At 36.1% G+C, this 22,129-nt stretch overlaps 2 protein-coding genes across 4 annotated transcripts; one reads left to right on the top strand and one right to left on the bottom strand.

Annotated features, from left to right (window-relative positions):
• Positions 1–638: 638 nt before the first annotated feature.
• Positions 639–13,203, bottom strand: ap2m1a (adaptor related protein complex 2 subunit mu 1a). The gene is made up of 12 exons (XM_058751715.1): positions 13,045–13,203; positions 11,792–11,910; positions 5,918–6,183; positions 5,496–5,584; positions 4,478–4,613; positions 4,242–4,386; positions 4,019–4,033; positions 2,954–3,073; positions 2,745–2,880; positions 2,547–2,644; positions 2,351–2,462; positions 639–1,129 (listed from the first exon to the last, which is right to left on the bottom strand). Exons 2-12 carry the CDS (start codon positions 11,863–11,865, stop codon positions 995–997), a joined length of 1,326 nt encoding a protein of 441 aa, XP_058607698.1. The 5' UTR covers positions 11,866–11,910; positions 13,045–13,203; the 3' UTR covers positions 639–994.
• Positions 13,204–14,206: 1,003 nt separating this feature from the next.
• On the top strand, positions 14,207–20,054 carry anxa13l (annexin A13, like). 3 transcript variants are annotated; one of them, XM_058751703.1, is made up of 11 exons: positions 14,207–14,341; positions 14,747–15,112; positions 16,270–16,364; positions 16,878–17,048; positions 17,182–17,215; positions 17,360–17,439; positions 18,037–18,105; positions 18,541–18,642; positions 18,739–18,814; positions 18,973–19,085; positions 19,169–20,054. In XM_058751703.1, exons 2-11 carry the CDS (start codon positions 15,007–15,009, stop codon positions 19,286–19,288), a joined length of 966 nt encoding a protein of 321 aa, XP_058607686.1. In that variant the 5' UTR covers positions 14,207–14,341; positions 14,747–15,006; the 3' UTR covers positions 19,289–20,054. The 3 variants fall into 3 exon arrangements, with proteins under 3 accessions (XP_058607686.1, XP_058607678.1, XP_058607669.1); XM_058751695.1 differs by having other exon boundaries at positions 14,229–14,341; positions 15,037–15,112; positions 16,881–17,048; XM_058751686.1 differs by having other exon boundaries at positions 14,231–14,341; positions 15,037–15,112.
• The last annotated feature ends 2,075 nt before the right edge of the window (positions 20,055–22,129 follow it).

Raw genomic sequence — 22,129 nt, 5'->3', positions numbered from 1 at the left:
AAGATGTAACTTGTTTACCTATGGGAAATGCAGTACAGTACAAATATGAAATATATAGATGTGCATTAAATCTATTACATTACACATTTTAGGTAATACAGACTACTTTTAGATTACTCTTGACCTTTGACTTTTGAATTTATTTCTTTTGTGTGATTAATGTCATGTAATTAATGAAAAAAATTAATTTCAGTCTGATTACAAGTATTTTAAAATGTAATATAATCTAATTTCAAGTACTTAATTTTGTTAGGATAGGACAATATTTGGCTGAGGTGCAACTATTTGAAAATCTGGAATATGAGGGTGCAAAAAAATCTAAATATTGAGAAAATCGCCTTTAAAGTTGTCCAAATGAAATTCTTAGAAATGCATATTACTAATCAAAAATTAAGTTTTGATATATTTACGGTAGGAAATTTACCAATTATCTTCATGGAACATGATCTTTACTTAATATACTAATGATTTTTGACATAATGGATAATTTTGACCCATATAATGTATTTTTGGCTATTGCTACAAATATACCCCAGCGACTTAAGACTGCTTTTGTGCTCCAGGGTCACATATGTTACACGTAAATTGAAGAAAAAGGAGTCTTCCAATGATAAATACACACCAACACAATGTTTTTTTCCTCATTATTTATTTATACTGAACTAAACAGTCACAGAGAGACAGCGATAAGATACTGAGAGTATGGGAGAATAACCAACAACAAAATGGAGAGTGGTCCTCGTAAGACCGACTACAGCGAATCAGGAAGCTGGGCTTTGACTGACAGATAGACACACACTGCACCACCCACTGCTCTCCACTGGATCGGTTCATTACAGCACTCGTACAAACACGTACAGGTAACTACGTTTTACATTTTGCATATTTTTTGTAATTGAATTTTAATTCATCCACAAATCTTGAGGAGAGGGAAGGAGGGAAACATAGTATATTTATAGGAGAGTAAGAGCTGGTCCCTCTGCTCAGCGGCTTATTAGCAGCGCGTCTCGTAGATTCCGCTGCGTCCGATGTATCGCACCCATTTAATCACATCGTGGTCACTGTAGTTGAGTTTCGACTCGAATACCTTCAGGTAACGAACCTTCAGCCCCGAGGGAGCAAATGGAACCTGAGGCAGAGGAAGATAATAGAGGAAATACATCAGAGATGTGTTCTCAAAGGGAACTAATTGTTGACAAACATATATGTCAGATAAACTATTATTTTACATAAAATATAAGACTGATACAAATATATGAAAATATAAAATCAACTGTATCTAAAGTTATTTTAGTTAAAACGAAGCACCGTAAACCTCATAAAAATATTCAAATATCATTCAACCTTGATGGTCAACTTATTGAGATACAAAGCCCATTTTAATTTAAGAGAAATCCAAGATGGTTAAATTAATATTTTGAGTTGCAAATTTTTTAATGTCTGTATGTATTGCTAAAATAAAAACACACAAATCAGGGTTTTAAATTGTATCCAAAACATTTCCAAATTGTAGTTAATTACAAAAAACAGCACAGCAAACCTCATTAAAAAAAACATTAAAATATTAATTCAACCCTGTTACCCTCGTTATTGATTTAAAAAAATAAATTTAAAAAAATCTGTCATTTATGAGAAACATACAGTATGTTAGTAAATAGACATTTTCTGATAATAAATCAATATTTATATTTATTGCTAAATTACAATTAAGGTCAAGGGCCAGAAAGGACATTGTTAAAATAATCCACATGACATCAGTGGTTCAACTGTCATTTTACAAAGCTACGAGAATACTTTGGGTGCGCAAAGAAAACAAAAGTAATGACTTTATTCAACAATTTCCACCATTATTGACGCATGCGCATTGCTTTCCTCTGCTTGTAAATGAAGGCACAGCGCACATCACAACGCATGCGTCGATAATGGCTGAGGACTGTCCCGGGAGAGAAGAAATCATTGAATAAAGTCGTTATTTTTGTTTTCTTTGCGCACAAAAAGTATTCTCGTAGCTTTGTAAAATGACAGTTGAACCACTGATGTCACATGGATTGTTTAAACGATGCACTTACTACCTTTCTGTGCCTTGATTGTAGAACCCTTGCTGTCTATGGAGGGTCAGAGAGCTCTCGGATTGCATCAAAAATATCTTAATTTGTGTTCAGAAGATGAACGAAGGACTTACGGGTTTGGAACGACATGAGGGTGAGTAATTAATGACAGAATTTTCATTTTTGGGTGAACTATCCACTTTAAGCACCTCCTTTTACCAATCATATGTTGGAGAAAAAAAAAAAAAAACTTAAAATTTGTGTAGAAAGTGGCATTTAGCAATGTGGGACTCGTCACTCACCTCAAAGTTCATTGAAATGGGAGGGCGAGCCCACTTCTTCTTATCATTAGTGGGCAGCAGCTCGATCTCAGCACTGATCTGAGACTCCTTCATTCCTGCCATGCGTTTGATCCTGAGCAGACAGACAGGGTGACATGAGTATATATACACACGAACACCAAACGCAGAGAAATGTCAAGATGACAGTGACACTTACTTCCACACGATGGCATTCTCACTGGCCTTGTATTTAGCTTTTCCTTTCATACAGATCACCTGCACTCCACTAGTGTTCAGAGGTGTAGGAATACGCACCTGTTCAAAACATTCACCTCATATATCATCTGACAAATTCTTACAAATAAACTGTGTGCGAAAATGTAATGTTATGTCTATATATTTTCTTTGAACTGACCTCTATTTTCTGTGCCAGGAGCGAGGGCTTGAAATTAGATTTGATGACAACTTTGACCTCCAGCTTTGTGCGGCCAACCTCTCGAACCAGTGGAATGACCCGGAAGGGCAGGATTATGTCCTTAGTGGTGCGATACCTGCACACGCAGATTGAGGATGTGTTAGACAGAGTCAGACTCGAGTGTGAAGACAGACGGAAACTGAACTGACCTCATGAGCTCATACTCCCCATCAGGAGGAATGAAACTGATGCTGCGCTCAGAGTCGAACTTGCTGAGACGCACACACTGATGGAAAGTGCAGTCATCGATGGCTATGGACTGTTTGCCACTGGTAGAAAGGATAGAGAAACAAAGATGATGAGTGTTTGATATGTGTCAAATATGAGAATAAACCGTATTACCACTGACAAAAATCTAATTAAATCACTGCTGTACTTTTAAAAACTAGGGATGTATTGAAAGTTTCACATCATTTTTATTATGGCCAATAACTGACAACAATCAATCTCATTTACCAATATGAAACCTACACTACTTTTTCAAAAGTTTGAGGTCAGTAAAAAAATTTAAAAAAATTAAGCAAAATACTTTTATTCACTAAGGATACATTAAATTTATCAAAAGTGACAGTTAATACATTTATAATGTTGTTACTTTATGTATTAAAGAATCCTGAAAAAAGTATAAATTTCCACAAAAATATGCAAGATAACCATAAGAATAAATGTTTCTTGAGCATATTAGAATGATTTCTGAAGGACCATGTGACACTGAAGACTGGAGTAATGATGCTGAAAATTCAGCTTTGCATCACAAGAATAAACTACATTTTAAAATATATTACAATTATAAAAAACAGTTTACACTGTAACAATACTTTATAATATTACTATATGTTATTTCATTTATTTGATGATCAAATAAATGCAGCCTTGGTGAGAATAAGAAATATTTTACAGACTCCAAACCTTTGAACAGTGGGGTAACATTGCTATGTTGTTTAAAAATTTCAATTTAAAATTTAAAGTAAAATCAGTCGTCAAAACATTTATGTACATTAATGTTCTTCTGAAATCTGGCATTGAAAAATAGCAGCGAGATGGAATTTAAAAAAAAAAAAAAAACCTGAATTTATAATCATACAATTTTAAAAATGCTAATAATGGTCAATGTATATAATATATAAACAATAATAGTAATAAAAGACACTCATATGTTGTACAGTTTAAAAGCACAACATTAAACTGAACACAGAAATATAAATATACAATACCTTCCCCCTAACTCACTGTGGTAGCACAGAGAAAAAGAGACGCAACAAAAACAGACAGCTTCAAAAATCAAAATAAACCACACACTTTACAATCAAACATTTTTTGAAAATTCTGGATCAAGAAACACAAAATCTGGACAAAAAGAAAAACATAATTTTCAAAGCAAATAAGAGAGGAGACAGACAAGCAAAAACTTTGCATAAGCATGAGGCACTCTGAAACCTTTTCCCAGAATCATCAGTAGTTCCTCCTTTCCCCTGTTTGTCAATGACGATTTTGTCGTTCATGCCAAACTTGCATTCAGGCATTCCACTCAGATAGCTCTTCATCACCACACGACCGGAGACGTGAGCGCTCAGGACCTGACCTGTTGGGATGACACACAGTAGCATGTGAATGGTTTGGCTCTAATAACTAAAAAGACACACTCACGAGTCCTCAAGGTAGTGCTGTCTCACCCTGTGGAGACATGAGCAGGTTGACGCTCTCCAGCACATCCAGGAAGAGCTCGTTGCGGCGATACTTGATGCCTTCACGACGCCAACCGATTTGCCCGGTCACCTGGCTGGTGATCTGAGACTGCTCCTCCTTAGTCTGAGGACAATAATGGACCACCGAAGATTTAGGAAGGTCACACTCACAGACTATTTTGAAGTGTGGCAGAAGTGTCCAAATACTTTGGGGCCACTAGAACTATAGTGTAATCTGAGAGAGACCTAAAATGAAATACATTTACACATACCTGATGCTGCAGCCAGACACGTCCAGAAAAGCAAGAAAGAAAAGAGAAATGTTTTATATTAGAATCTGTACAGACAACATGAGCAGAGCTAAAAAAAAAAAACAGAAAAATAAATGGAAATAAGATGGCCCACTGGCCAGGAGTTATTGGAACTGTCACTTGCTCTATTAACCCGGGGCTTAATGTATCATGTACAAGCATTTTTATCCCTTTCACATTTAAACATTTGGAAATTCTGTCAACTCTCTAAACTTAACATTTTATAAAAACAAAAAAATATATGTATAATCTCTTTTCCACACACAATTGCACAGAGTCTATAAAAAAAATAAATATTAAAATGTTTAAACGTGCATATTAGAAATTAAAAATGTTTTGATTTAAAAAAATTAAAAATGTTCAATATTTTATATTATATATAATAAAATGTTTAAATTTAAAATGTTTTTGATAAAAGTTATTTGCGTGGAAAAAAATTTATATATAATTTTCAACATGCACATAAAATATGTAAATGTTAATTTAAAAAATGTAACCTTTAAGGATGTCAACAAAAAGATGTTCCCAACTAAATTTTGATGTTTAAAAACAATTAATAATTATTTTACTAGAAGTAGTCTCTTTTAGAATACTCTGCTGGTGCTTAAATAATACTGCAATAATACAATATAATTTAAGTCTTACAACTTTTTATGGACTCAAAAACATGCAAACAGAAAAATAATTAAATAAACTCTTACCTGTCCTTTGATGCCCTGCTGGGTAATAAAAGTCTTCAGTGCTCCTGTCTCAGAGTTTTGAGGGTATCCAAAGTCCAGGATCTCTGCAAACACACACACAAAGAAATAAATGAATCAATATTCTGGAATGAGACACTTAACGCCTCAAGAACAGACTTTTAAACAGACTTTCTCTCCATGTTTCATTTAGGTAACCATTTATTTTTTCAGCTGTTGGACAAGGTTTCCTGGCCAGCTCATGGTTTAGGACGTACCTTCCCACAAACAGCGGATGACTGCCAGGAAAGCATACCATTTAGAGGAGGGTGATTTTTTTTTTTTAGGTAATGCGGTTAACACAGGCACACGGAGGATCAGATAGAACTGAAGAAGAACAGTGTCAGGAAATGGTTTGTGTGTTTCTGAACCAGCCTTACCATCCAGCAACTCGTAGATCAGCACAAAGTTGTTCTTGATATTCTCCTCACTGATCTTCCCAAAGTAAGCCGTCATGACGTCACACATCTTGTAGAGGAACTCGAACACCATAGCAGCGTTGACATTCTGCTTGGTGACAGCAGCCAGCCAGATGTTGGAGCGTTTGATGTGGAAGAAGCTGGTGCGGGCGATGTTGGTGACAGGGGAGCGCACCTGCTGACGGGCGTGGATCACGTTCACGCGGAACGCGTCCACAGCATTGCGTCTGCGGAGGAGGAGAAGAATGTCAGGTCAAGGCAGAGATAATGGAGTTGGGCAGAAAGAGTGAGCACACGGTCACCATCTGCCAATAAACCCTGTAAGACAAACACTCCTTCTGTCGGTGAACAAAGCATTAAAGGATCTTCCCTGCTGACCCAAACCTTCATGAACATCAAGATGAGTAACAAGGTCCCACAGACAAAAGACTCTCGCCTATCTAAAACAAATAAGAGAACTTCTTTTGAAGAGATTTATACAAAGAGAGTCCAATTTTTCTTTTTAAACATTTTTTGGTAGATATTTTTACTCCATCCAGTTTAATCTGCTACAACTGTGATCCGATAAACATTAAAGCCAAAATTAGCAAAGTTTCTGTTTCATTTTAAAGGGGTCATCGGATGCAAAATTCACTTTATAAGTTGTTTGAACAATATGTGCTGGAAGTGTGTACACACATCCATCCTATAATGATAAAAATCCACCCAAAGTTTTTTTTTTTTTTTAAATCCCTATTTTAAAATCCCCTCTCTCAAATCAGGCTGTTCTGAGATTCCTGTCAGAATGACATGGTTCTGTACAGGCCCCTCCCATGATAGTTGATTGACAAGGCCGTCTTATCTTAGACCTGAGCTGTGTGAGCTGTAAACAGTCCGACCGCCATTGTGTTGACCCCGGTGCAGGGGAAGACAAGAATGTCTCAGATTAAGCGATTTAGGTGTTTTGTTGTTGGACGTAATTATGAATATAACCATCATCATTAACTCACAACATCTGAGCCGCTGAAGGATTAACGTTACTTTCGTTTTGAAGAGAATGCACTGATCACCGATCTGCCTAAATGCATCTATGTTCGCACAAATCATTCGTGATCCAGCCTCACCTACAGAAGTAGTGAGCATAAGGTTTTTTTTATGAATCTTTGCAAATCGCCTTTCCTAATAACATGCTAGTTATCCAGTTTCGTGGCTAAAGTAAACAGTACTGCTCGTCACCCCACGGAAGAGAGGGGCGGGGTCAGCAGAGCTCATTAGCATTTAAAGCAACAAACTAAAAAAACGGCTTGCTGAAAACAGAGCTGATTTTGACCGGGGAAAAAAGGTGTTTTTTACACTACCATTGAGAAATTTTAACCAAAGTTATAGACTTTTAATTAAGACCCTAAAGAATCATATCAACTTGTGCAAAATGGGCATCCGATTACCCCTTTAAGACAAACATTTCATTCAAAAAGGTGCATAATGTGTCAAAATATACAAGATACACAAAACTCACTAAAATGTGTCATCTCATGCCTGAGTGCAATCAAAAGGGAAAGGGCATCACGGTAATTTCAGTCTGCTGCTGGTGCATTTGCATATTTTCACAATATCTTATTGACTGAAGTATGTCAGGTGACATGCTTGCAATAGAGCTGGGCAATATGAATATTCACAATATATTCAATATGCTATAGATGACAGAAAATTAACAAACAAATGGTTCTTCTTGCAAAGTTTTACATGCTTTTTCCATTTGTCCTAAAAACCACGTTAGGACAGTTTTGTGCCCATTTCCAAAGCATGACAACTCACCCCTAAACTCCTGAGAATACTGTTTGAGAATATCAGTATTGCTGAGAGGTTTGCTTCATTTATACGAATCAGTTCTTCTATGGTTCATTTGATCCAAACACTGATTTAATGGACGTTCACTCCAAACTGTACATGGAAGTCTATGCATGTTATTTTTTGGTAACAATGGTTTAAAGGCTGTGACACACCAAACCGACAAAGAATTAACAGCGATGAAAGTCGACTGTCTTGTCGCCTTGCATCACCTGCTTCTGGGCTAAAATGTTGTGCTTGAGCACACTGTGAAGACTACAGCCAGTGTCCAAATAGCACGTACGTTCTGCTCCTGCATGATAACGTGTATTTGGATGCTCAGGTAAAATAAGATCAGAACAGCCTTTTGTGTGTGTCCTCTTTGCTTGCTTTCGCTTTTCTTATCGTGCACTACTTCGCCGATTCAAAATGCCCAATAGGCCAAAAAGCAGTCAATGGGGACCAAGTAGAGCCTAACCAATGCGGAAAACACTGCAAAAACTGAGCTGACAGATGCTCGACAATGGCTTTACGTTCAGCTTGGTGTGCCGGAACTTTAATGGTTATATTGTTTTATCTCTCTCTTTCACTTATTCTTTTATATATTTTAATGAGTACAAGTCAGAATAAGTGAGTTGTTATTTTTACATAAATGTATCTGTTACGCAGAATGACGATGGAACATTATTTCACCCATATTCTGACATTTTATTTTCACAAATGTTTTATATAATGTTGAAACATTATATAAAATATAATATACAAAATGCTATGTCTTGTCTTTGACTCGTTGGCTGTAATTTTATATTTTTGGCGTTTGCTCTTTCTCTGTATTGCAAAAAAATACAAATACAAAAATTTAGATGTATTATTAAAAGGCTTAAAACACAGATAGATAACTATTTTTGGCTATATTGCCCAACCCTAGATTGGGGGTCACTGGTGACATGCGTCAGAGTGATTGGTTGCTTGCTTGCTGAGGTCTAAAAACATGCTTTCGGGTCATTGGTTGTAGTAGGATCGCTTACCTAGTGCTACAGTAGCCACAATGAACATGGAGAAAAACAGTACAAAGGACAAAGAGCATGAGGGGAATAAATACAAGGAAAAAAGAGATAGACAAACATGGGCTGCATGTGTAAATGGACAACAGTAATGGAAACACACTGATGAAATCTTTATGAGGACAAAAACTTGATCTGGGGTTCTATGAAAGGAAGAAAAAACAATACTTCCTCATTTATGGTTACAGAAAAATGAAATGTAGTTTTGTTATGGTGATGGAATGGAGTAATGCTTCCTGTTCTCTAACATCCTGTCATCCTCCCTCTTCCCTAACAGGATAACCCCAATGATATAGAGTTTAAACCCTGCTGAGCTTGCGCATTAATAATAAGTCCAGTCTATTCGCCCCAAAATGTATTCTATTATTTCTAACACAGGGCTCTGGACTCATTCTTCCCACTGGTCGCTCTTTTGTGATTAACTTTCTCAGTCGGTCGCACGAGCACATGATTTCGTCGCAATATTTTTGTTTTCTTTTGCTACATCATGGGATTAATCAATGCATGCTGATGAACTTTTATCATAGTTTATAGTTATATGGTTAACATTCAACCCATACTTTTCCATCAGTAGCCTAGTATTATTTGTGATTTGAATTTTGTGAACGGGATTTCCTCTTTTGCTACGATATAAGAATTCGCAATCTTGTTGTCACGTTTTACAAGAAAAGTTAATTGTCTGTTTTGCTTACATCTATACACATTTAACTTTTTATGACTAAAACAAAAGATGGATTTATTGTTATTCTTAAAAAGCACAACAATAAAACAGTAAGCTACAATGACAAACTAGCTTGCATAAGGTTTACAAAAAGATGAGGCATGGCATACACCACATTAGGGGTGGGCAACATAGCCTCAAAATTATAAGACGATATTTCAAGAATATTTGTGATAATGATATTTATGACGTTATGCAAAAAAATAAATAAAAAATGGAACAGTGTTTTATTGGTGATTGAAGCTGGCAGGCAGCAGCATTTATTAGTGCAAACACAGTGAAGGGCATTTTCCATCCTTTTCCAATGAACTACTGTCATTGATGACAGACTACCTAATTCGAAGTGTAAATCTATTGTCATAAGGTGGCAGAAGCAGCATTATAGCGCAATAGTAGTGACCAGTTGGGCAAGTTACTTTTAAAAAAGTAATTAGTTACTAGTTACTTCTCACAAATAGTAACTGACTGAGTTACATCATTATAAAAGTAGCCTAACCAATTACCAGGGAAAGTAACTATTGCGTTACTTTTTTAAAAAGAATGTTCAAATGTGTCAAATAACTTGGATGCCTCCAATATTAAATGAATGAAATGGACACTACATGGAATAAATTATTATTTTTAAACATTGTACACTAATACAAAACAACCATTTAAAAATACTTATTTAACACTGAACATTTTTTAACATTCTAGCAGACATTATACCAAACAAAGCACAATTTAAAATTAATAAGTTAGTAAAATAATATTTTGTGGCCATTTTTGAGATCCCCTTCATGCAAATAAATGCAGCCTTGCTGAGCAGAAGGGAATTATTTTAAAACATTACAAAATATTACAGATCCCAATTTGAACACTATGTGTGAATGATAAAATAAATGTATTAATAGAGCTGTTGTAATTATCATTATTATCGTCTTACTTTTTAATTTTATTTAACAGAACAACAGTAAAATTACAATACTAACATTTTATGAATGTTGATGGAGCTTTTATTTTGACAGAAACCCGCAGGAAGTCCTCAGTGCTTCTTTTTGTTGACAGCAGCAGATTAATAAATTATTCTCATTACTAATTTGGGAAGATGCACGTATCACATTGTCACATGCATTGTAAAAATTCATAAAAGTGTTACTGAGCAACTGATGAGTAACAGTTTGAGCGCAGATTTCCCTCGCGGTTTGCACTTTGAACCCTGAGTCAGCGTCGCGAGCTCTCGCAGTGCTGTTTGAATGCAATTCATGCATGTATTAAAAACCATAATGTTCTGCAGTGTAATTAACTGTTTAAGGCCATTTCGTGATATTAATCATCATACAGTAACCAGCAACAACCACCTCTTCCTCTTCTCATCGCAGACATGTGATGCAGTACTAAACGGTCTCTCGCTGTCGGTGCAATGATGTAATGATGTTAGCGTCTTTCTCTGACAGTTTTAAATGCTTCGACACTGCCGTCATGTTTGCTGCATTAGTGCGCAAACCTCTATTTGATCGCGTCACGTCATTATTTGGTACAATTTATTCTGTCTTTTTGCTTATTTCGGTGCATCCCTAGTAAATACGCCATTGCATCTTTATATATCATTGATATCACTATATGACAATTTTTTTATCATGTAAAAATTAATACCGGTATTACCGTGGACGGTATGATATGGCACACCCCTACACCACATGCTGTTTTATATACCGACTAATAAATTTCAGAATGTTTAGCAAACACTGAGGAATCAGATAAATAAATAAAAAACTAAAGAAAGCCTCCATAGCGTAACATAAGGTAAACAGCAAAGATATCAAGCTTTTCAAAATGAAAACAAAAAGAAAAGTAAAACAAACTGGCTGTGGTGACAGTGCCTGCATGTTTTTTTTTCTTTTTTTTTCACAAGAATACCAACATGTTTACCATCTCTGGTTTAAGAAGAGGTCTTTTACTCTACTTTATCTTGAAAACCTCCGTCCGCCATCGTTTCCTTAATATTCGCATAATTTTTTACCGTGTGCACCTTCGCACTAGTGCTAAACATTTAGAGTTTGCCTGTGCAAAAGTAAGTTGGTAGACGCGATGGCAAAGTGTTACTAAGGTGTTCTGAGAAGCTTTGGTGGTTGTGTTTTGGTGCTGTTTACCAGCGCGTCTCCAGATTATGTGGTTTTGAGGAAGCCTAACTCCTCACAAGTCTAGTCCTTGAGATCAGAAGCAGTTTTAAGAGCGTTTTCCACCCATGATGAACTCACTCACCCTATATCATCGCGGTAGACGCGGGAGATGAGCACCTCCCCTTTATGGTTGTAGATGAACAGTCCTCCAATCATGGTGGCTGTCCCTCAGACCTCACATTCCATGGTGGGAGCTCACTCCTATAATTCACAGGACAATGAAAATGAATATGACGCTCACTGGCTGATAGAAGAGCTCTGTGTGACCTTGATAAGATTTGAGAGGCATTCAGCCCTACAAGTGAGACCAGATAAAGCAGGCAGGACGGTGATCTCTCAACAGTTTGGGCTTGTGTGACAACCCAAATAATGTAGTTTAAGAGATAAAAACACTAGTTGGCTATAAAATAAACATATTCACCCATGTTAAAAGCATCTATGTGACCCTGGACCACAAAACCAGTCTTAAGTCGCTGGGGTATATTTGTAGCAATAGCCAATAATACATTGTATGGGTCAAAATGATCCATTTTTCTTTTATGCCAAAAATCATTAGGATATTAAGTAAAGATCATGTTCCATTAAGATATTTTGTAAATTTCCTACCATAAATATATAAAAACTTAATTTTTGATTAGTAATATGCACTGCTAAGAATTTAATTTGGACAACTTTAAAGGCGAATTTCTCAATATTTAGATTTTTTTGCTCTTTCAGATTCCAGATTTTCAAATAGTTGTATCTCAGCCAAATATTGTCCAATCCTAACAACCCATACATCAATGGAAAGCTAATTTATTCAGTATCATGATTGGTTTTGTGGTCCAGGGTCACATATCTTGAAAACTAAGAGAGTATATTTGTTGGTGCATGGCTAGACAGACAAATGACATGCTCTTCAATAATAAAACGTATTGATGTCGTCAAAAATGCGAGATTATGTAAACATAAGTGTTTGCAATGCAAACACCGTAACGGTAAATTATGTTAGTATTCACTCAATGTACAGGCGCTGAACAGGAAGTGTTCGTCCCGTGTGGTTTAATCGCGGCATAATTAGTACAAGATGTCTGCCAACTGAAAGACATGATGTTTATCTAAATGTGCGTGTTTTTACATCGCCAACCGCGCATCCGTCATCTTGTAACGGATATTAATTATTCAAACTGACGAAGAGTCATTAATAGTAAGTGAGCTCGTGAACTGGTCTGTTCCTTCCCTCGAGACCTGTATCGAAATTTCGCTGGTCATTTCGATGATGAAAACCCTTCTTCCCGGTCTAAATTCAAACACTTTCGGTCCTCGCGTAATCTTATTTTAAAAACATGACCATACCTACTTAGTGTCCGCACAGATAGGCGCGGAATGGACCGTTCCCTTCCCTCTCCGTGGTATTTTTCGGGATTTGGAGGATTAGCGGGACACTAGCAGCAGTCCCTCCCTCAGACAGGAAGTCAGCTGACAGAACTGACAGTGCGCATGCGCATAACTAGCGACCGCGCAACCGAATATTTTGCATGTTGGTTTGTTTAAGCATAAAGATGGGAGGCATTTTAATTTATTATCGTATAAATAGTCATACTGAATTCTCCGTATGTAGTTCTCTTCTGTATTTTTGCTAAATAAAAGCGCAGGTCAATAATTTTAATAACGTTATCTGACGTTGCTTAGTAACCTCCTTGAAGCACCCAATAACGTGCCTAATTAATATTTATGAGCCAAGTCTTCACCGTAGACGTGGATGAATGAATGCTCTCAATGTCAAAGAACAGGATATGGACCAACACAATTATAGAATAGAGCAGATTTAAAAAATAATGCAATTTAATAAAAATCACCACATGCGTTAGCTCACTAATCGGTTCGAATCAATGGTTTCAGGTGTCAAATGTGAACGAGTTCTTTGTAACATGCTTGCTGTGCATCCATCCATCATTAATGCTGAAAGTCATTACATAAACCGACGCATTTCCTGCTATTCACGCAGGACAAGAGATGCATGCCTCTGTTTACTTCTTTTAGCAATACTGCCTATGTGCATTACATAAATGAATGAATGCCTTTTATTGAGTTCTTTAAAAAAGCTGTGTACATTAAAATAAATGTAATAACTAATATAAAATATTTGACAAGACCTACTACAATATATGACTTTACAAGGAAACATAGAAATGTTATTATTGTGGTAAACACGGAATCAAAGCACTGTTTATGCAGAGAGTAGGTTGATGCTGCCGGGACACAGTTAACAAAGACTTTCTTGTCTTAAATCAAATGATTCTGCTCACTAAATTTTGTATCAGCCTACGCACATTTGTTTCATTCCTGGTGAATGAAGAAAGATATTTTTGTTTATATAATCTCATCAGTTCAATAAAGAATGTCGGTTTGGTATTAGCCAACAAGCAGTAATAACACATTTTATTGGCATATATAGTAAACCAATAACGCTTTACTTTTCTGTTGAGAACATTATAATTGATTTAAAAATAAATAAATAAATAAAAATGAAATCGGATAAAAATGTAAAACGCACATGGTGACGTCAGGGATGCGGAGTGCGTCTTCGGCTGGAGAGAGAGCGCGCGCAGTCACAGACTCACATCAGCATCACAAGATGGGCAACGTTCAAGTGAGTAAAACAAGTTGAAATTTGTTTCTTTTTTTCACTTTTCTCAGTTTATTTCACTACAGATAACGGTATTGGATGTTATAGTTTGTTTTACGGATGCAGCAAATATATAGGCTACGGACGACATAAAAAATACTTATATGCAAACGAGTTTCTAGCGTTACATTTTGATGTTTTATTTCGATGTTTTAACATTTTTCGTACACTTTTATTATTAAAATTTCGAAACGAAATATTTTTTAATAATATTTAATAGTTTTTTTCCGTATACAAATATTGTATTTACTATTATTTCTTGTATTCAACTGTGATTTGAGCAGTATTATACTCTCTTAGAGGAAAAGGAATGTTTAAAAAATAATAACTGTTTCTGTTATCAATAAGTGCACATTGTTATTACGGCAGTGGGCGAGGCAGAGGACGCTTCCGCTATTCCCGTCCCTGCCCAGAGATCCCATGACTCAGCTCTGTGTGTTAGAGACAGAGCCCCTCCTCCCCTACAGACTCTGCTGCAGTGATCTCATGCACAAACCCTTCAAAAACATGCTGATGGACTCACTCATCACATCTTTTGACAATACAACAAGGAATAAACTGCTTAACCTATTTCAGAATCTCTTGATGTAATTGTAATTTAAAACCGCAGTTGTTTAATTGCATAACACATGATTTTTCTTACACAATCTTCATTTCAGCCCACAGTAACTCCTTATGAGGACTTTGATGTGGTGGCAGACATCAAGGCAATCCGTAAGGCCTGCAAAGGAATGGGTAGGTTGAATAAAAATAATCACTTGTTGGAAAACACTGACATAAAAAATAGGTGATTTTTATTTTTTTTACTTGCAATATGATGATATAGCACTTTTGAAGATTGCATGAAACAGAATTTATGACCAGCTTCACTTCAGTATTCTGACGTATTTCCGAGTGAAATGGTATATTGAATGAGAAAAAATCTGAAATCATCAGAGAAGGAAAGTCATTCCAAGGGGATGCAAATTTTCGACAAATTAAAGACTGCAAAGATGATTTTTTTCCCCCTTCTTTGGGTTAACTTGCAGAGATGAATTTTTCACCGCAAGACTAGTAATCTGCATTTACAAAGTAAAGAAGGTCAATTTTGATTTCATGCAGACTTTAAAGGAAAAGCTGAGCATTTCCTCACCCTCAGGCCATTCTTTGTTTCTTTATTGGAATACATTTTGAGAAATTTAGCATTACATCACTTGCTCACCAATGGATCCTCTGCAGTGAATGGGTGCCGTCAGAATGAGAGTCCAAATAGCTCATAAAGACATCACAATAGTCTAAACAATGTCTTGTGAAGCAAAAAGCTGTTTGTAATAAACAAAGATGTTTGTTGTTTCTGGCTAAAATACGAGTCCTCTATTCATACAATTGCCTTCTTCAGTGAAAAAGTCATCTTGTCTGAATCAGGAGAGAAATATGCACAGATCAAGCACCGTTTACAAGTGAAAACAGTCCAGAAAGTTCTAAACAAATATGTTGGTGGATTAACAGGAGATGGACTTTTTTTCACTGGAGGAAGCGTTATTATAGATTATGGAACCATATTTTGGACAGAAGTGACAGTTTGAAGTTAAAACACCTTAATGATGGACAAACACACAGCTTTTTGCTTCACAAGATGTTAATTGATGGACTGGAGTGGTGTGGATTACTTGTATTGTGATCATTCTGACAGCACCCATTCACTGCAGAGGATACGTTGGTGAGTAAGTGTTGTAATGCTACATTTCTTGCTACATCTCTAAATTTCAAACTACATTTTAGATGGCCTGAGGGTGAGTTCATGTTCAGCTTTCCTTTCCTTTTGAATCTGAACCGGTGAGTTGTGAGGCCTGTAGTCTGCTGGAGGAATGACTGACATTATGAGGTATGAGCTCATCTTCTGTTGTTCACAGGAACAGACGAGGAGACCATCATTTCCATTCTAGCGAACCGCTCTGCAGCCCAGCGGGTGGAGATTAAACAAGCCTACTTTGAAAAATATGACGATGTGAGTCACATCTCTGAAATGTCAGCTAATTGACAAATGTACATTAGTGAATCATAATCAATGAAAAATATAGTTTTCCCAAATATAAAGTGGCTTATAAGAAGGAACACTCTATTCTCATATATGACATAAGCCATAGACCAAATGATTTCTAATTTTCCTCTCCACCACATTATATTGATTTAGACTGCATTAGGTAACTGGTGTAAAGTTTCTACTATTATGCTTTCGCCCTTTTAATAATTGTGGAGAGCTCATGGAAAGATGGAAAGTATTGTATTGAACCATTAATGTTCTTTACGTAACGTCTCTAAATCGACTAAAATGCTAAATATTAGTGGTATAACAAATTTACACACAAAATCCTTGGAATGAAAGTGATTTCTATAATGACTTTTTACAAGTTTATTTATTTTTTTGATTCATTTATTGATAGGTAAATATACAGTGAATCAACATCTGTTTGAGCCATTTTTTAGTTTTGTCCTCTCGGTCTGTGGTCATATTGTCAAGGAGTTGGAGGAAGTCTTGAAGAATGAACTCACAGGAAGCTTTGAGAAAGCAATTGTGGCCATGCTGGACCCGCCTCACATCTTCATGGCTAAAGACTTGAGGAGAGCCATGAAGGGTGCTGGGACAGATGAGGACGTGCTGGTGGAGATCCTCTGCACCAGCACCAATCAGGTTATTCCTTATTAGATTAGAAGAAATAGTCACTGACTATTACTATTATAGCATCAAACACAGCTGAAAAGGAATCCTTACCTGATTGCATATCCCTACTGATAAACGTCACTTGTATATTTTTCATTAACAGGATATTATGAATTGCAAAGAGGCGTATATGCAAGGTAAGCCTTGATCAGATATAATTGTAAATTCATGATGTAATGAAGAGGCATGATTTATTGTTACCTCATTATTGTGACCGTAATATTATTGATAATAAAAATAATGCAGGATTATAGTCATGTAACTGATGTTTTGATCATCAGTTCATGAGCGGGATCTGGAGGCTGATATTGAAGATGACACTAGTGGAGAAGTGAGGAATCTTCTGGTTTCTCTCCTACAGGTAAAATATAAAAACACCAAGGAGCTTGTGTCCAATACGTTTGCTTTGGCTATTTTGTACTAATTAGGGAAGCTTGTTTATGCCACAGGTGAAAAAAAAAGAATAAAATGTAATTGCAACTGTCTTAACTTTTTCCTCACAGTTCTGAGATAATATCTCACAATTCTAAGAAATTCTAAGAAAAGACGTTAACTCAGAATTCTGGCTTTTTTCTTGCAACTAAGAGTTTACATCTCATAAATTTGAAATTGTTTTTTTTCCATCACAGAGTAAAAAATGTAATTGTGACTTTTTTCTAGCAATTGATTTATATGTTGAAATACTCCAATTGTTTATATCTCACAATGCTGACTTTATATTTTGCAATCCTGACTTTTTTTCTCAGAATTGTGAGAAAAAAATCTGAATTATTAAAGATAAAAAGTCACGATCACCTTATATATATAATATGGTGCAGAATTCCTTTTCTTAAAGAGGATATTTTTGTGTTAGTGTACTACAGTATCTGCAGTTATGGCCAAAATTAACCAGGAAAAATGTATCCACTGAAGCTACTAAGGTTGTTATTTGCTATAAAGAACTGACCTTCACCTGCAGGCCAACAGGGATGAGTCTTATGAAGTGGATGAAGCACTGGCAGAACAAGATGCAACATCATTGTTTGAGGTGAGCTTTACTCTGCTGTTACAACTCTGCATATGAGAAGTTTATAACTAGTTATTATTTTATACAAGTATATCATTATTGAGTTGCCAAGTACATGATTTTTTGTCCTGCAAATTTAGTTTCACATCAACAAAATTTGAATCTAAGGAGTTTTAACAACCAACTGCTGATCAGTGATAACTAAAGGTTATATTATATTATATTATACAATCAACTCCCTAAAGAGCTGCAAAATACAAATAAAAGGAAATTTGAGAATACATAATAGGGCCTTTTTTGGCATATTTTGGTATTGGGATGGTTTTAGGCTTGTTTTATCAGTCATTGGTCTGGTTTTTGGAATGTATTTGATTGGCTTTATCAAACAAACCTGGCAACCCTGTTATTATGTTGATTGAGTGAATGACTAGCCTACGTATTGTTGGTTTTCCACAGGCGGGTGAAGGCCGCTTTGGAACAGACGAGTGCACTTTCACCTACATCCTCACTCACAGGAACTACCTACAGCTTCAGGCCACCTTCAAGATATATGAAACTGTACGGTCAAACGCCAGCTATACCCACCACTGCGTTACAGGAGCCATTTCAGCATTCTTTCTGAGTCTCTGGTTTCTCTTTTGTGTTTTTCCATAGCTCTCTGGAACAGATATCCTGGATGCGATAGACAGTGAGGCTACAGGAACATTAAAGGACTGTTACATTACTCTGGGTAACTATAACTATTCAAAAGCCTTTAGGAAATTCGCTCTTTTGAATCAGAGTCATATTGCAGTGACTGTAAGCTCCTAAAAGAATACAGCAGGATTTCATGTGCTTGATATTCGATAGCCACACAGATCATAAAGTGATTTGTTTTTGTTCGAACAGTGCGATGTGCTAAAAACCCGCAGCTGTATTTCGCCCGTCGTCTGAACGCTGCCATGAAAGGAGCCGGGACAGACGAGGACACGCTCATACGTATTATTGTGGGACGCGCTGAGGTAGAGATTATTATGGCTTTGATATCATGAAGTGCTAGAAGGGAAAATTATATTGTCTTTTCCACTTTCACATTCACTTCCAGGTGGATTTGGAGACCATCAAGGACATGTACTTGGAGAAATATGACGTGACCCTGAAGGATGCCCTGAGCTCGGAGTGTGGCGGTGACTTCAAGAGGCTCCTCATAGAAATACTTCACTGAGTCACCGTCAGGTGGAGCCAATAACTAACCCTACTGATGAAAGAAAGTTCTTACAACACTGCCTAGAAAAACACATACACAATCACTTAGGATCACCTCTTACTGTACAAGAGAACACATGTTAGCTCATTTTGTCATTAGTACTTAATTATGGGTTGAATCATCTCAAAACATTGCCGTAACACATTCCCAAAACTAAAAAGGTGCTCCATTTGATAGTTTTAGAGTTTTTAATTGCAGTAAATTTGACCTCTGCATTAACTCACAATACATGTGCCTTGACAAAGTCATGAGTAACAGCTCAGTACTTCATCATCCATTTCTTTTACAGGACAAATCATGGAGCACAAAGGGTGATGCTTTATTTAATACTCTGTCTGTTCACACAGGATCTTTGTATGTTTTCACATCTATAAACCAAATATGTCGATGTATGGCTGATGCTAATATTAAAAGTTTCTTGCTGAAGAGCTAAGGTGGTTAGTGCGTCAGTCTTTGATAATGCTTTGTAACACTGGGCATTTATTTTTTTGAACAGCAGTTGTTATACGGTTGTGACTGTTAATATTGTAATACAGCACTGTGAACTAATTATTGCAATGCTTCAAAATATATGTCTGTTTTTGGAGATAATGTGAAAAGGAGAGCGGAGAAATTGAAGAAGAAATTGATGAATAATATCAGGTTAGAGACCAATATCCCTCTAGTGGTCAAAGAATATTGAGTGCACATTATCAATAAAGCATGTTAAATTAGATTAAACACACCCCTGTTGTGGATTCTTTTTTTTTTTTGTAGACTTATAAAATAATAATAAAAAAAAATAATAATTTTGTTTGTTCTTGGTAGACCTGAAGACAAGGGATTGCAAAAGATAGCACTGGGGCCAGTGAACATATATAAAAATATGCAGATTTCTCTTTTTAAATAATTACAAATTGTAAAAAATTATATATGAACAATAATTAAAGGTTAATTTTTCACACTATAGAGACTGTGTCTGTTCCCCGAGCTAGAAAATACAGAAAACATCCAAACCAAAGTAATAGTAACAATTGAATTGATGTTCAACAAATAAAAAGATGTAATACAGATAAACACATGATAACGCTTGGCTTATTGAATATTAGATCCCTTTCTACACAAGCACTTTTTGTAAATGATATGTTCACTGACCATAAACTAGATGTGCTTTGTCTGACAGAAACCTGGCTAAAACCAGATGATTACATTACTTTAAACGAGTCTACACCCCAAGGTTACACTTACAAACATGAACCGCATCCAGAAGGTAAAGGGGGAGGTGTTGCTACAATTTATAGAAATATTTTCAGTATCTCTCAGAGGTCGGGTTTCAAGTATAATTCGTTCGAAGTAATGGTGCTTCATATAACGTTATCCAAAGAAACAAGTGTTAATGATAAATCCCCTGTGATGTTTGTACTGGCTACTGTATACAGGCCACCAGGGCACCATACAGACTTTATTAAAGAATTTTCTGATCTTCTATCGGAGTTAGTGCTGACTGCAGATAAAGTCCTAATCATTGGTGATTTTAATATCCATGTTGATAATGAAAAAGATTCGTTGGGATCAGCATTCATAGATATTCTGAACTCTATTTGTTAAACAACACGTGTCAGGACCTACTCATTGTCGAAATCATACTCTAGATTTAATACCGTCACATGGAATTGATGTCAGTGGCATTGAAATTTTGCAGCAGAGCGATGATATCTCAGATCATTATCTAGTCTCCTGTATATTCCATATAGCTAAAGCTGTAAAGCTAACTCTTTGTTACAAATATGGTAGAACCATTACCTCTACCACAAAAGACTGCTTTATAAATAATCTTCCTGACTTATCTCAGTTCCTCAGCATATCCAACAGCACAGAACAACTTGATGATGTAACAGAAACTATGGACTCTCTCTTTTCTAGCACTTTAGATGCGGTTGCTCCTTTACGCTTAAGTAAGATTAAGGATAAGAGTCCATCACCGTGGTATAATGAGCACACTCGCACCCTAAAGAGAGCAGCCCGGAAAATGGAGCGCAGCTGGAGGAAAACTAAATTAGAGGTATTTTGTATTGCTTGGCGGGAAAGTACTCTCTCCTACAGGAAAGCCTTAAAAACTGCTAGATCTGCTTACTTTACGTTTCTTCTAGAAGAAAACAAACACAATCCCAAGTATTTATTCAATACAGTGGTTAAATTAACAAAAAATATAACAACAGCAGGTGCAGACATTACCCAGCAGCACAGTAGTAATGACTTTATGAACTTTACTTTTACTTCCAAGATAAAAACTATTAGAGATAAAATTGTAATCATGCAGCTGTCAGCTACAGTATCGCATCAGATAGTACGCTATAGATCCCCTGAGGAACAATTCCACTCATTCTCTTCTATTGGAAATGAAGAATTGTATAAACTTGTTAAATCATCTAAACCAACAACCTGTATGTTAGACCCTGTTCCATCTAAGCTCCTAAAAGAAGTGCTTCCAGAAGTAATAGATCTTCTTCTGAATATTATTAACTGATCATTGTCATTAGGATATGTCCCAAAAACCTTCAAACTGCCTGTTATTAAGCCTCTCATTAAAAAACTTGACCCCAAAGAATTAATTAATTACAGACCGATCTCGAATCTTCCTTTTCTGTCAAAGAAATTAGAAAAGGTAGTATCATCACAACTATGTTCCTTCTTAGAGAAAAATGATATATGTGAGGATTTCCAGTCAGGTTTTAGACCATATCATAGTACTGAGACTGCGCTCATTTTTTTACTGCTTTTATCATCTGATTTGTGGTTGTATCTCTCTATTACTGCTGC

This window comes from Onychostoma macrolepis, chromosome 02, assembly GCF_012432095.1.
Source record: "Onychostoma macrolepis isolate SWU-2019 chromosome 02, ASM1243209v1, whole genome shotgun sequence".
Classification (NCBI taxonomy): Eukaryota; Metazoa; Chordata; class Actinopteri; order Cypriniformes; family Cyprinidae; genus Onychostoma; species Onychostoma macrolepis.
This window is presented reverse-complemented; position numbering and strand designations above follow the sequence as displayed.

What these genes read in the sequence shown, in the direction of transcription:
- ap2m1a (XM_058751715.1), bottom strand. Translation starts at nt 11,865, where the DNA reads ATGATTGGAGGACTGTTCATCTACAACCATAAAGGGGAGGTGCTCATC. An exon ending in GAGAATGCCATCGTGTGGAA is followed by an intron (nt 2,463 to 2,546) that starts GTAAGTGTCACT and finishes CTGTCTGCTCAG; the next exon opens with GATCAAACGCATGGCAGGAA. An exon ending in CCATTTCAATGAACTTTGAG is followed by an intron (nt 1,130 to 2,350) that starts GTGAGTGACGAG and finishes CCTCTGCCTCAG; the next exon opens with GTTCCATTTGCTCCCTCGGG.
- anxa13l (XM_058751686.1), top strand. Translation starts at nt 14,246, where the DNA reads ATGGTGACGTCAGGGATGCGGAGTGCGTCTTCGGCTGGAGAGAGAGCG. An exon ending in ACTTTGAAAAATATGACGAT is followed by an intron (nt 16,365 to 16,877) that starts GTGAGTCACATC and finishes CATATTGTCAAG; the next exon opens with GAGTTGGAGGAAGTCTTGAA. An exon ending in TTATTGTGGGACGCGCTGAG is followed by an intron (nt 19,086 to 19,168) that starts GTAGAGATTATT and finishes ATTCACTTCCAG; the next exon opens with GTGGATTTGGAGACCATCAA.